Below are 14,873 nucleotides of genomic sequence, written 5' to 3'. Positions count from 1 at the left end.
AATATATACATACATTGGTGCATCTGTACATTGTAAGAAAAGTAAATATGTGTATACATATAATAATGAAGATTGCACTTGGTGAATGAATACTGGATATTACACAATATAGGAATGTCAGATATTGTTCAGTATGAATAATATAATATTGCACAGTTACAGTGGGTGAGTGTGTGAGTTCAGGGTGGTGATTGCTCTGGCGAAGAAACTGTTCTTGAGTCTGTTTGTTCTGGCTTTGATGCACCTGTAGCGCCTGCCAGAGGGCAGCAGGTCAAACAGGTCAAAGCCAGGGTGTGAGCTGTCCTTGATGATGTTCCTGGCTCTGCTGATGCAGCGGGAGGTGTAGATGTCCATCAGGGAGGGGAGAGGGCAGCCAACGATTCTTTGTGCTGTCTTGACTACCCTCTGAAGCCTGACCCTGTCTGCCTCAGTGCAGCTGCCGTACCATACTGTGATACAGTACGTCAGCAGGCTCTCAATGGATGAGCGGTAGAAGGTCAGCAGCAGGTTTGAGTCCAAGTTGTTCTTCCTGAGGACCCTCAGGAAGTGAAGTCGCTGCTGAGCCTTCTTGATAACAGCTGTGATGTTATCTGACCAAGAGAGATCAGCAGAGATGAGGACACCAAGAAACCTGAAGGTGTGGACCCTCTCCACATGCTCGCCGTTGATGTAGAGGGGAGCTGGGTCAGTCCTGTGCTTCCTGAAGTCGATGATGATCTCTTTGGTTTTCATGGTGTTCAGTACCAAGTTGTTCTCTGAACACCAGGCTGTCAACCTCAGGACCTCCTCTCTGTAAGCTGCCTCATCTCCCTTTGAGATGAGTCCAACCACTGTGGTGTCGTCAGCAAATTTGACGATGAGGTTGTTATTGTGGGCCGGACTGCAGTCATGGGTGTAGAGGCAGTACAGGAGGGGGCTCAGCACACAGCCCTGTGGGGAGCCAGTGCTCAGTGTGCGGGTGGAGGAGAGATGGGGGCCAAGTCTCACAGTCTGGGGCCGGTTGGTTAAGAAGTCCTTGATCCAGGAACATGTGAGAGGGGGGAGGCCCAGGGTGTGCAGTTTGGTGGTAAGAATGTCCGGGATGATTGTGTTGAACGCTGAGCTGTAATCCACAAAAAGCATGCGAGTGTAGCTCTGCTGCTGCTCCAAGTGGCTCAACACAGAGTGGAGAGCTACAGCGATGGCGTCCTCTGTGGATCTGTTTGCTCGATATGCAAACTGATGGGTGTCGAAAGTGGGGGGCAGGTGGTCTTTGATGTGCTGGAGAACCAGCCTCTCAAAGCACTTCATGATTACCGGTGTGAGGGCCACAGGGCGGTAATCATTTAGGCTGGTGACAGATGACCTTTTGGGGACAGGGATGATTGTGGCTGTTTTTAGGCAGGGGGGGATGACTGCTTGGGCCAGGGAGAGGTTGAAAATCCTGGTGAGAATCAGGGTGAGCTGGTGGGCACACGCTCTGATCACCTTGCCAGGTACTCCGTCTGGTCCGGCAGCCTTCCTGGGGTTCACTGCCAGGAGCACGCGCCGTACCTCATGCTCCTGGACAGTGAGTGGGGTGCAGCCTGGTGGGGGGGGCAGGACTGGAGCAGATGGGTGGTCCTGAGGCATCTCAAAGCGAGCAAAGAAACAGTTAAGTTCCTCTGCTAGTGACACACTCAGGTCTCCTGCAGTCACATCACAGCCTCTGAAGTTTGTGATGTTCTGAATGCCCTGCCACACCTCCCGTGTGTTATTGCTGGACAGATGGGACTCTATTCTCCTCCTGTAGTCCGTTTTGGCTTTTTTAATTCCTCTTTTCAGGTCAGCTCGAGCAGCGCTGTACAGAGCTCTGTCGCCTGACCTGAAGGCAGCATCACGGGTTTTGAGGAGTGAACGGACCTGGCTGTTCATCCAGGGTTTCTGGTTAGGGAAAACCCGGATGTTTTTGCTGACAGTCACATTTCCGATACAGAACTTAATGTAGTCCAGTACCGTCCCTGTGAATGTTTCTAGGTCCTCGTGTTCGAATAAGTCCCAGTCTGTGTATGCAAAGCAGTCCTGTAGGTCGGAGAGTGCGTTTTCAGGCCAGGTTGTAATGGTTTTTACAGTAGGCCTGGCTCTCCGTCTGAGGGGGGTGTATGCTGGGGTGAGCAGCAGGGAAAGATGGTCGGACTGGCCGAGGTGGGGGAGGGGTTTGGCTCTGTAAGCGTGCTTAATGTTGGAGTAAACATGGTCAAGAGTGTTCTCCCCTCTTGTGGAACATTTGACATGTTGGTGGAATTTCGGGAGTACAGTCTTTAAGTTGGCCTTGTTAAAGACTCCCGCGATAATAAGAACACCGTCGGGGTGGAGCCGCTGCTGTTCGTTAATGGCGTTCAGCAGGAGAGAGAGCGCCATGCTAACGTTAGCATCGGGAGCTATATACACAGCTGTGACGATCACTACTGTTAGCTCTCTGGGTAGAAAAAAAGGCCGACATCTTACAGACATGTACTCGAGGTCTGGGGAACAATGTTTGTCTATGATTATTCCGTTGTTACACCAGTCCTCATGCACGTAAATACAGAGACCCCCTCCCCTGCTCTTACCGGAGTCCTTGGTCCGATCTCCGCGTAGCAGAGTGCGGCCTGCTAGCTGCACGCTAGCATCGGGAATGTGGGGGTTTAGCCAGGTCTCAGTGATAATCATTACACAGCAGTCACGAACATAGTGATTTACAGCCAGCTCTAACTCTAGGTTATCCGTTTTATTTACCATGGACCTGGCGTTGGAGAGATACAGGCTCGGCAGAGGAGGCCTGTGTGGTTGGCATTTCAGCTTCAGCATAAAGCCGGACCTGCAGCCCCACTTCTGCTTCCTCTCCCTCCGCCGTCGGCGGCGCCTTCCAGACCCGATAACAATCCACGGAGCCCCCGGCGGTCTCGCTATGTTGTCTGGGATGTTATGAGTGTAGTGAAAATCACTCGATACTGATATCTTGTGCTGGTAGCCAATGTCCACAAGATCCTGGCGTGTGTAGCAGTTGTTTGCAGAGACAAATGCACCAAAACTAACAAATATGAAATACAAAAAGTACAAAAAAGAGCACCGAAAGGAAGAGCCGTGAGCCGCTGCGTCTGTGCGCGCCGCCATCTTGACTTGAAGGATGTGGGTCACATGTTTGTTTCACATGGTTGTGTTTATTTATTTTACACACTGAATGTTTCTCTCTTGTTCACATGAGTTTGTATGTTTGGTTCATTTTAAATCAGCGTGCAGATCAAAACTAGCCTGTGTGGCTGAATCTCACATTAATTAATGTGCATCGTCCCTTTTAGATAAAAATGAATGTTTCTGCTCTGCACTTCAATGATGTTTCCACCATCTCAGAGCACACACCCAGATCCTGTTAATCATCAGCTCGTGCTCCTGTTTCACATGACCATCATTTAGATAATAGTGTGAATGCTCCAAGCTGATAGCTTATCTGAGCTACAGCAGTCAAACAGAGTGTTTCTCCATTTGATGTGATGGACTCACTAAAGGTTTCACTGCTCCTGTTTCTGTCTGTACACCTGCAGCTCTGCTGAAAGGCACCTTAAATCTGTCCTCCATCATCCAGGAGCTGTGGGCCCTCTTCAGGACAGAGAATACACAGATTATTGTCTTTATCAGTGGCAGAGCTGGTCAGCAGTAATAAATCTATGATCTATTTCTCCAGCACTGACAGCAGTACCAATAATTCAGAGCTTATTAAAACTCTAAATGTAATACCAAGTTTCATTACTTATCCCAGAGTGTAATCACAGTAACCTGCACTCATGTGTTTTGAGTGCTTCAAAGGTCTCTTTGTTCGGCCCCGTAAATGTGACCTGACATGTGATTCCTCAGCATCACTTCATCAGCTCACATTATCAACCAGTCATGACTGCAGCAGCTGCTCCACAGTGATAGCTTCATCACGTCCAGGTGAGCTGTGCTGACATCACACTGATACTCAGGTAAGCAGGAACACTTGCTGTCAGGACAGGGTGAAGGTTTCCTCTCGCTCTAAAACTACACCTCACGTGTATTTATACTCTGACTCAGTGATAAAACTGCAGCAGCTACCTGATAATCTGACTGTTAAACATGTGACTGAGATTTGTTATGATGGGAGGAAGTACCTGATCGTGGAGCACAGGTGTGACAGCAGGAAGGACCTTAATCAGTAAGCTCACATGTTTTCAGGTGTTCAGCAAAAACTGAGACATGCACTTTGTTTAAAGGGATGTTTTTATTTTTATTAATCATTTATGTATTTAATTCATTTATTCAGTCATTTGTGGTTATTTTGTAATAAAATTCTAATAATTACATTAAAAATGTCTCTACAGGAGAGGTTCTGTAAGCACGAAATAAATAAAGAATAACTCCAAACTGATTACAAAAATCTGAAAATTTGTGACTGTCTTATAAAAAATCTTATGAAAAATCTTGAATGTGGCGCCTGAAAATATTATATTCTATACCTGCAGATTAAAGTAAACACTCACACAGTAAATGATCCCAGCTGTGCTAATGCTTCAGCTAAGTAGTCTGCATCAGGTGTAGCTTCAGCTTCACACAGGAGCTGGCAGCTGATTGGCTTAAATGTTTCCAGCAGCATGATGTTGGTGCGTGATCTAAAGCAGTTTCAGAGAGAGGCAGGACGCTGATGAAAACTGGGCCCAGAGGTGGAACCACTGAGGCCAGTGTCTGTGGGAGGGGCTTCAGGGAGAAATACACCACTGATTGGCAGGTGGAGCACTCAGGTAAGTTTGGTCTGAGGGTTTGAAACATGGAGACGTTCTTAAAAGGCACAAAAAGGCAGAAGTGGCTCCACTGCAGCTGCTGGAAACATGGCGATGGTTTTGCTGGTAGTTCCTCATGGATGCTGTCAGATGTACCATTTCCAGGTTCTTTCTGAAAAGCCTTCAGCTGATCAAAATGCTGCAGCTAGAGTACTGACAGGGACCTCTCCTCACCTACAAGGTCTTGATTAATCAGGCCCCATCTTATCTCAAAGACCTCATAGTCCCATATCACCCCAACAGAGCACTTCGCTCTCAGACTGCTGGCTTACTTGTGGTTCCTAGGATACTTAAGAGTAGAATGGGAGGCAGAGCCTTCAGCTTTCAGGCCCCTCTTCTGTGGAACCAGCTCCCAGCTTGGATTCAGGAGACAGACACCCTCTCTATTTTTAAGATTAGGCTTAAAACTTTCCTTTTTGAGTGTAATCTAATTTCCTAACATGTCTTAGTAAAGCTGCATGTGGGACGGCTCTGTGACATTCACCTGTAGGAGGTTAGTATCACAGCTGTTCCTCAGACAGACGATGGGATTTCAGATTATCGCAGAAAATAATTCATCCAAATGTAAACATTGACAGTCAGCTGTAAACAAACTGCGACAGGGTTTCATGACCCCTCTGACTTCAGGATGAGGGAGACCGTTCCAGGACTCGTTCCTGAAGGCGCTCTACGAGCTCAGGCTGTTGGGGGACTTCCCATGATGCATCATGGAAGCATGAACCTGAAGTCCTCACTGAGTCCAGCAGGTGTTGCTGTGCTGAGTGTTATGATCCAGTGCAATTATTGTATGATGCGCTCCATCACCTGAGTGTTTATGATGTAAACAACACTGAATGACACACAGCAGCATTAAACATGCTGCTTATACATATAAGTACATACTGATGCACTCAGACTGTGCTCCTGAGGACTTCCCCTCTGGCCATAACCATCCTCGCCACGGCCTGCACCACATCATAGACCTGCTGACCCTCCCAGTAGTCGGGGTTGTTGTTGAGAACGTGGTATCTGTAGCCCACTTTCCAAAGCAGCTCAGGTCCCGTCTCCTGCTCCTGTCTCTGGATGTCCGGAGCTGCCTGGTTAACATAGGTGTAGAGGATCCTGGTGTACCTCCACACATCCATTCCAAAGATCTCCTCCATCTGCCTCACAGTACCTAGGTCCTCCACAGTGAAAGACCCCACCCTGGCGACCAGCAAGATGGCGTGGGGCCTCAGCATGTTGACACATCTGCAGATGTCCTCCTTCACCGCGGTGTTGGATGTTTCCGAGAGGCCGGGAGTGTCAGCTATGGTCACCCGGTGTCCGAACACCTGCTCGCTCTGCCAACAGCACAATGACACCCCTGAAGAACGAAAACACCCAGTTTACTCTGAGAACACTTCCAGTTGGACCAGTGAGGCCGAGGACGCACCAGCACAGGGTGACGATGACTAGAAAAGATTCAAAGAGTTTGTACATTTTTATCACTTTGAATGTTCAATGATGTTTCTACTAAACTATTGTGTTTGCATGTGTTGGGTTTAGTTACAGACTGATGCTGATCAGTCCCAGTGTTACAGCTGCTGATGAGTACAGACTTCCTGTTACGGTGTCCATCTATGCTGAAGACAGTCACTGCTGGAACACCAGCTTTCTAACGGTGTGACGCCTCTGCCAAGAACACAGCAAACACCTCAAAGCTGATGAACTTCGGTGCTGGCAGAGTCGCCGATGGAGCTAACGACAACAGGAGAGAAGCATGAAGGTGGATGAACGAGTCCTTGTTGTGTTGTGCAATAACAGTGTGAATATATTGTGTAGTTTTCTGTGTGTAGTACAGTCCAGATGTCAAACCTTCCAGTTGAATATAGCAGGACAAACAGGTTTAGCTAACTAGCTGTTTGGTGATGTTAGTGATTGGTGGGCTCTGATAATCAGTGCAGCTCTCTGTAGCACTCTGTAGACCCAGCAACACCTCCGATCCCGAGACCATCACACAGAAATCAGTCTGCACACTGGGTCAGGGTCAGGGTGTTACCTGAGAATGACTTCCTTTGACTGAAGGCGGGCCTTCCCAGGATGGTGTTTCCACTGGAGCTCTTCCCCACTCCAGGTCTCCCAATGAGAACCAGTCTGATGTCTGACACTGAAACACAGAGATGGAAAAATCACGTCCAGGCCTGCTGTTAAAGATTTAAAGGATACTTCCTGTTAATGTGTCTGCTGTGTGTCTGCGGTCACACTGATACCACAGCCTCCATCTCAGAGTAGGAGTCACCCTCAAGAACAGATATCAGAGAATAAAGGCAGAGCGGCCTGCAGACTTTCACAAAATTACACGAATCACTGAATCAAATCCTCCTGAGACTCAGGCTGGATCTGCTGCTTGTGCTTTCATCACTGAGGATTCAAAGGGTTTCAGTTTGAGTGTTTTTAGTTTAAAGTCAGTGGAAGGATTCTGGGACATTAAATCTGGGACAGGTTTGACTGTGTCACAGCCTAATGAGCGGGTTGGTGGAGAAGCAGGTGGAGGTGTTTGCAGATACCTGTGTAACGCTGCAGGAGCGAACGCTCCTCCTCCAGTACGAAGCGCCGGCCCGGCCACAGGCATTTAACCAAGTTTGTACCATCTTCAAAATCATCAAAAACATCATCATCGTGTGTGGCGGGTACTTCGTCGGGCCAGCAGAACTTGAGGTTCTGTCTCAGTCGATCAGCATTGAACTTCAGCACCTGAAGAAAGAAGAGAAACCTGCAAACGTTACCATTAACTCTGACGGAGCACAGAATTTTATGGAGGCTGTAATACTGATGGACAGTTAGAGACTTTAAGTCTGACATGCAGTCAGTAATTCAGGAGCAGCACAGGTGGAAACTAAATAATCACAACAAATAATCTTCAGCTGGAGGATCTTCTCCGTCTGATTGTGGTTCAGACCTGTAGGCTGAACTCAGTTTGGTTGTTTCCTGCAGTCAAACATGAAGCCAGCTCAGAAGCTCCAGAAGCTGCAGTTCCTCTGGTGTCCAGCAGAGGCACCACAGTGAGTCAGTCCCCATAGACTCTCATGTTAGATAAAGATGTTTACAGCCTGATGCAGAAACTGCTTTGGTCTCTGTGGATCATTTTATAACAGCTGTACAGGGAGGATGTTTCTATAACTGTTTAAATAAAGTTTGCATTATTAAGGGCGTAGCCTCTCTGACTGACTGGTGGATGTGACACAGGCGGTTTTAGCTGCTAGCTGTCTGCTAGGCTTCACCTGAACTGGACCTCTGGACCTTGTTTGTGCTGTTGGAGCCTTTTGGAGCATTTTTAATTCAATTATCTGAACAATAATATGGCTGCTGTGGACTAACAGACCATCTGAGAAGGCGGAGCTCCAGTTTGGGTGAAATTCAGGATTTTATTTGGATGTTACTGATCAGCAGGTATCTGTGTGTGAGTGATGCTAAAATACAGACTGTGTATGAAGCTTGATAACCAAGCTGGTAATAATGCACAAGTAATCTTCTCATAATATGAAATATGAAAAACCTTCAGCTACAAATAGAGAAACGATGTTCTTTTTCTAACATAAAATGCTTCAGGTGTGTCTAAAGAGTGATGAGGAGGAGCAGTGAAGGTACCTGTCCTCTGTCCACATGCAGGGCGATGGCGACGTTATCCCAAACATAATAAACATCTCGAAGCAGTCGATGAGCATCCACCTGGTTTCCATCAGGTCTGCGGGTCAACTCGTAACTGAGGGGAAAGGAGAGCAGCACACACAGCTTACTGCCTCTGTACACCAGCGGAGTTTAAATTTAAGGATATTAAGAATTACTTTTTTACACGACCCCCCAATTTCATGGTCAGCTGTTCCCTCGTTATTCTATGACACGTTTCACAGGTGAAGCATCTACAGTTGTAAAAACAAGTGTTGAACTTGTATTTACAGTGTCGTAAATCATTAACGGTGATTAAGCACCTATTTATTGGAAAGCTGGGCTCAGTTTCACCACCACACTGCAGACCTGCAGGACCAAGAAATCCCTTAAATAGAAGCTGTCTGACAAAGTGAAGCAGGCTAAAGAGCTCAGGCAGCAGTACATCATCCACAACCTAAAGAACCAGCTGAGAAACAAAGTCAGTGACATCGATCAGTCTGAAAGGGTTACACAGTCATTTCTGAGGCTTTGGGACTGCAGAGAACCACAGTGAGAGCCGTTATCCACACATGGAGAAACCCTGGAACAGCGGGGAACCTTCCCCGGAGCAGTCGGCTGCCAAAATTACTCCAAGAGAACATCAACTCATCCTGGAGGTCAGAGAAGAACTCAGAACAGCATCTAAAGAACTGCAGGCCTCACTTGGCTCAGCTAAGGTCAGAGTTCATGATTCAACAATCAGACAGAGACTGGGCAAAAATGGCCTCCACGGGAGAGCTCCAAGGAGAAAACCACTGCTGACCAACAACAACACAAAGACTCGTCTCACATCTGCCAACAAACATCTGGATGATCCCTGAGACTTCTGGGAAAATATTTTGTGGACTGATGAATGCATAAACTAACACAGCATTTCATAAAAGAACATCAGACCAGCAGTCAGACATGGTGATGTAGTGTGACAGTCTGAGGCTGCTGTGCTGCTTCAGGACGACTTGCTGTGATTGATGGAACCATGAAATCTGCTCTCTGCCAGAAAATCCTGAAGGAGAACGTCCAGCCGTCAGTTTGTACCCTGAAACTCAAACATAGCAGCAAGTCCACCTCTGAATGACTCAAAAACAAAACTAAATGAAGGTTTTGGAGCAGACTAGTCAAAGTCTGGACTTAAATCCAACTGAAGTGCTTTGACCTTAAACAGGTTGTTGATGCTGGAAAACCCTCCAGTCTGGCTGAATGCAAACAAAGAAGAGTGGGCCAAACGTCCTCCACAGTGATGAGAAACTGACTACCAGCTGCTGCCAAGAGTGGACCAGCCAGGTATCAGGTTTGGGGGCAGTGACTTTTTCACATAGGGCAGGTAGGTTTGGATAGCTTTTCCCTCAGTAAACGAAATCATCATTTAAAACCAGATTTTTGTATTTAGTCAGGTTTTCTTTGTCTAATATTAAAATGTGTTTGATGACCTGAGACATGAAGGTGTGACAAATACACAAAAAAGTAAGTAATGAGAATGGTGTGGATACTTTTTGGTGTTACTGTAGCAGCTGTTACTGGAGTCCTGAATGAGAGACGTGAGCTGTAGTCAGGACGTTATTGGACACTAACACCAGTTTTGTCATTTTGCCTCTTCTGTCATCAGACTGTGTAATATAGCGTTGAGTGGAGTCCATTAACATGTTTGTCTGTTTCCTACCTGTGTGCCTTACACATGGCCTCCGACCTCCAGATGAAGCGTCCGCCTCTGTAAGTGCAGACAGCGTTGGGGTCATCATCGGGGAGCAGAGGAAACCTGGAGAAGAACAGCTGATTGGCCGGGCTGTGGACCAGCACAGAGTACTGCACCTCCTTTCTGAAAAGGGAGGTCTTGAACACCCTCATGACGGGCGGAGCGCCGGAGCAAAACTGGACACAACAAAAGGGGTTTCAGTGGAAGACTCACACCTGTTACACACCTGCAGGTCACTAACTTTGTGTCACCGACTCTCTGTGAGGTCCTCTTTGTACTTCAGCTGTGGTCAGAAGTTTCCATCACTGTGGACATGAAGGAGTTCTCTGAAATGTTCTTCTTCCAGGCTGGAATGATTTTACATCTTTAAGGACTTTAAAAACAAGAAATTATTTTGGATTTTCTCTGATCCACTCGGTCAAATTTATGCATACAGGCTCAATTTCAGTAGGATTCAATTCAATTCAGTTTTATTTATAAAGCGCCAAATCACAACAAACAGTCGCCTCAAGGTGCTTTGTATTGTAGGTAAAGACCCTACAATAATACAGAGAAAATCCAACAGTCAAAATGACCCCCTATGATCCAGTGGGAAAGAAAAACTCCCTTTTATTGAGAAGAAACCTCCAGCTCACTTCACTGCGGACAGTGATGCTGGTGTTCACGGCAGCCTGGAGTCCTGGATCCCCAATGAGACGTTAACAGGCTGTGGCCTCGTCACGTTAAATTACACTGAAGAACCTTCAGAACTGAAGTGTGTGTGTGTAGATATTTGAGTCTGTGTGGATCAGAGAAAATCAGAATAAATTCAAGCTTGTTTTTCAAAGTCAATAAAGACGGATGCTGGAAAACAACAGCTCAGAGAAATCATTACAACTTCAGAATGACCCTCACATTCATGCCCATGATAAACGTAAGTAAACTACTGACCACAGCTGCATTCTGGGTATTTTTGTAGTTCCCTGAACTCTCTTTAGTGTCTTTGTGGTTGTGTTAGGGATTCTTTTTTACTCAGTGAATAAAGGACAAATGTTTAAAGGTAAACTCCAGTAAATTAAATAATTAACAGTGGATCAACCAAATAATAAAACAATTAAATAATACATTAGACAGAGAGCAACAGATCAGAAAGTTCTAGACTAACTTCTCTGTCTCAGTGCATCTTATCTTGAGGCTCGGCCACAAGAACGTACAATTAAAACATCACCAACGTCACCATGTTCTGTTATTAATCTGGACAAGATTTCTCTGTGACAAACATCAGGAAGAAGATGTGCTCATGACTCCACAGCTGAGGAATCCATGAAAAACCAGCCTGAACACGACTGAATGATGAAGGTCAACCGGTAACGCCCAGAGATTGTTTATGCTTAGATAACAGGCTGTATAAAGATGTTATGATTAGACAGGAACACTCTGAGTCCCCACATGGCCATGTGTGGATTTTTTCTGATTCTTTAATATATTAAATGTCTTACTTTTTTAATTGAAGTGTTTCAGGTTTGCTTGGTGCTGCTTCTTTGTGGTTGTGTGTCTGTAGTGTCTCTTTTTGAATGTGTCGGACATGTTTTTGTCTCTTTGTCCTGTGTTGAAGATCTTTGTAGTGATTTGAACTCATTTTGTTATTTGGTTGAAGTTTCTGTGTCTTTTTGGAGTTCTGTTGAGAAACTTCATAGTAATTCTTTGTGTTGAGTCTCTTTGAGGTACTTTGCTGCTTCTTTGCTCTGGTTTGGTGTCTCCTTGTAATTACAGTCTTTGTGGACTTGCTCTCTTTCTGACTTACCCCTGTTTCTTGTCTTTGAGTCTTTGTGGTCCTGTGAATCTCTGTGAGTAACAAATTTGTAATATTTTCTTTTTTATGGACCTGAATTCAGACCGCTGTGCTAATAGGAGGATTTAGTACCTGCTCGCTGTAGGCCTTCAGCACCTCCTCCAGGGGGAAGGTGAAGCGGTACGAGCCCAGCCTGGACTTCTCACTGAAGGCCGGAGACGTGGCAAACCTCCACAGGAAGCTCTCCTGCCCCGTGGCCTGCTCCTCCGTCTGGTTTTGGTAGATCTTCTCCAGGAGCCTCGTCTCCGCCGATTGGATCTCCTCGGGTCCCACAGCCAGACTCCACCACACCAGGAACCTTGAGTATGGATCCTTGAAGCCTTTATCAACCCTGATACCACATAACCCCAACCGCTCTGTGTCGTGTTTCAGGCGGGACACGTGGAACTCGGGTCGGGGGTACGGAGGGATGTCTTCTCTGAAGATGGACTGGTTCTGCAACCCATACCTTTGAACTTCCTGTTTCAGATCACTCAGCCTCAAGTGGTGAGAGTATATAAAATGCTCCAAATTTTGCCTCCTGTTTTGTTGTGTCTGCATGATCAGGTCTGATCCATCATCGGCAGGCGGGTGTTCAACCCTCGCCAGCGAGCGTCAGGACGCAAGAACGAGGACTTCTGACTTCTTCATCAGCAGGTCTGCAGTGAAGAAGACATCTGTGTGTGTGTGTGTGTGTGTGTGTGTGTGTGTGTGTGTGTGTGTGTGTGTGTGTGTGTGTGTGTGTGTGTGTGTGTGTGTGTGTGTGTGATGTGGGAGGTCCTACAGAAACAACAGAGCAAAGAAAACAGTAAGGTGATATAAAAAGAAGAAGAAATTTGCTACATGGAAACATTCAGTCCATTTAGATCTGATCATTTTCATAGAAACATTGTAATAAACTTAATGTGGGCCTTATAATGTGTGAGGGAACACTGAAAACTCAGTTTTATTGGCAGGTACATCTTTTTTTCTTCTGTGTGTTTATTTGTGTGGCACTGGTTTCATTGCTCAGTTATTCCAACACTATTGTGGTCATTTTAAATCCCTTTGTGCTGGTTTTGTGTCTCTTTGTTCCATCTGAGTTATTTTATGTCAGTTTGTGTTATTAGAGAAATAAACTGAACATGTTGTAAATGGATACAATATAACCAGCCTAATAACACACTGTTAAATACATAACATCTGGAATTTAAAACACTTTCTGGTTGTGTTTGACTCTCATATTCATCACCTTAAGTTTATAATCTTGTTTATGTCAGATGGGAAATGTAATTAAACTTTATGTCTGACTCGTTACTGCCCTTCATAAACCTAGTAAACATAACCTCAGCATATATGCAGCAGGATGACAAACACGTGGTACCTTCATGAAGCAGCTCCGCTGCTTTCTGTCGCTGTTAGCTCCGTCCTCCAGTAGGTGGCGTGCTGGTACCACAGCAGACCTCAGTGATGACGGGTGGAAGTGGGGATCATGTGACGCTTGTTTCCCACACACAGACTCTCTCGTGGAGCAGCGCCGCGGAGTCCGTTTAAACTTCCTGCAGCTTCCTGTCAGAGCGGAAGTCAGTCTCACACGAAGATCCGAGAAACGCTGAAGAGTCCTAACTGTGAGGAGCTGCTGCTGCTGCCGTGGACAGGAGGGGTCTGTGGGAGGCTCAGCCTTGGACCTGAGACCTCCCACAGACCTATCAGCTGAAAGCAGCCTGCAGCGGGACCTCCTCTCTGCCCCCTGCTGGTGGTTTAAGTCCCTGAGCTTCTGGCTGCTTCACTGCAGTGGAAGGTTTACTTTCTTCATTTTTAACTGAGCAAGATTCAGTACAAACATGAAGTTGTGTGTGTGTGTGTGTGTGTGTGTGTGTGTGTGTGTGTGTGTGTGTGTGTGTGTGTGTGTGTGTGTGTGTGTGTGTGTGTGTGTGTGTGTGAACTTAGCACAAAAAGTGTTTGCTTGATCATTTCTTTGTTGTAATGATGCTTCTTGGTGATAGATCTTCTAAAGCCTGTTTATTTATTGGAGCCACATTTGGGAGGAAGCTGCATCTGTGTGAGCAGCAGAGCTGAGCAGGTGAAAATCAGCTGATTCTGCTGCTCTCTCTGCTTGCTGTCATTCATTGGGTTGGATGATTGAAGTCTGAAGGAACACACACATCGACAATTTATTCATGTAACAAACAGGAGCCTCAGCAGCATGAGGAAGAACCACACACAACCAGAGCAGCCGGGCACCTCCTCCTCATGCTGCTCACCAGCTCGGTCACACACTCCAACCAGGAATCATCCAATATCTTAAACTATGGACTTTTTAGTACATGCCAGTAAATTGTATTTATAGATTGTATTTTGCATTTATATTTATGTCAGTACATTTATACTATGCACAGGGTTCTAAATTAACAATCATTTTGGCGGGTGTTAATAAAAACTTATTAGCCAGTTTTGCCAGTGATGCAAGAGGCATGACATGCATGATACATAAGGCTCCGTTCTCGGTCATTCATCCCCAGGCAGTACTTCCTACATTTCCCATGAACACTAGCCGGCTCCTCATTTTTTTTTTTTTTTTTTTTTTTTATTGGTAACACAGACATAAAAATAACAACCACGACTATACTCATAAAAACAGGTCAATTTCTAACAGGTAAAAGAACAAGAGACCCAACTCCTAAAACATACAGTAACCAGTAATATATCATAAATACTTAACAAAATAAAGAAAAAAATTGAAATAAATAAAATATACAAAAATGAAATAAAATAAAATAAAAATTAGGGGGTTACTAGCCGGCTCCTCATAGTGAGCCGTTACGTTTTCTTTTCGTTCGTTTCTTTTTTCTTTTTTTTTTTTTGTGGAAGCCGCACGTGATTGGTTAAGATGAATGGTAGCATATGATGGTCTACGCTGAGCGGGAGGGGA

At 45.7% G+C, this 14,873-nt stretch overlaps 1 protein-coding gene across 1 annotated transcript; it reads right to left on the bottom strand.

The window, feature by feature from the left end:
* Positions 1-5,126: 5,126 nt before the first annotated feature.
* LOC115792420 (uncharacterized) lies at positions 5,127-13,601 on the bottom strand. The gene is made up of 7 exons (XM_030746945.1): positions 13,326-13,601; positions 12,056-12,742; positions 10,120-10,328; positions 8,403-8,517; positions 7,322-7,508; positions 6,814-6,921; positions 5,127-6,138 (listed from the first exon to the last, which is right to left on the bottom strand). Exons 2-7 carry the CDS (start codon positions 12,521-12,523, stop codon positions 5,684-5,686), a joined length of 1,542 nt encoding a protein of 513 aa, XP_030602805.1. The 5' UTR covers positions 12,524-12,742; positions 13,326-13,601; the 3' UTR covers positions 5,127-5,683.
* Between the last annotated feature and the right edge of the window lie 1,272 nt (positions 13,602-14,873).

Source organism: Archocentrus centrarchus, chromosome 14 (genome assembly GCF_007364275.1).
Source record: "Archocentrus centrarchus isolate MPI-CPG fArcCen1 chromosome 14, fArcCen1, whole genome shotgun sequence".
In the NCBI taxonomy this organism is placed as follows: domain Eukaryota; kingdom Metazoa; phylum Chordata; class Actinopteri; order Cichliformes; family Cichlidae; genus Archocentrus; species Archocentrus centrarchus.
Note: the sequence above shows the minus strand (reverse complement) of the source record. Positions and strands in the feature narration are given on the sequence as shown.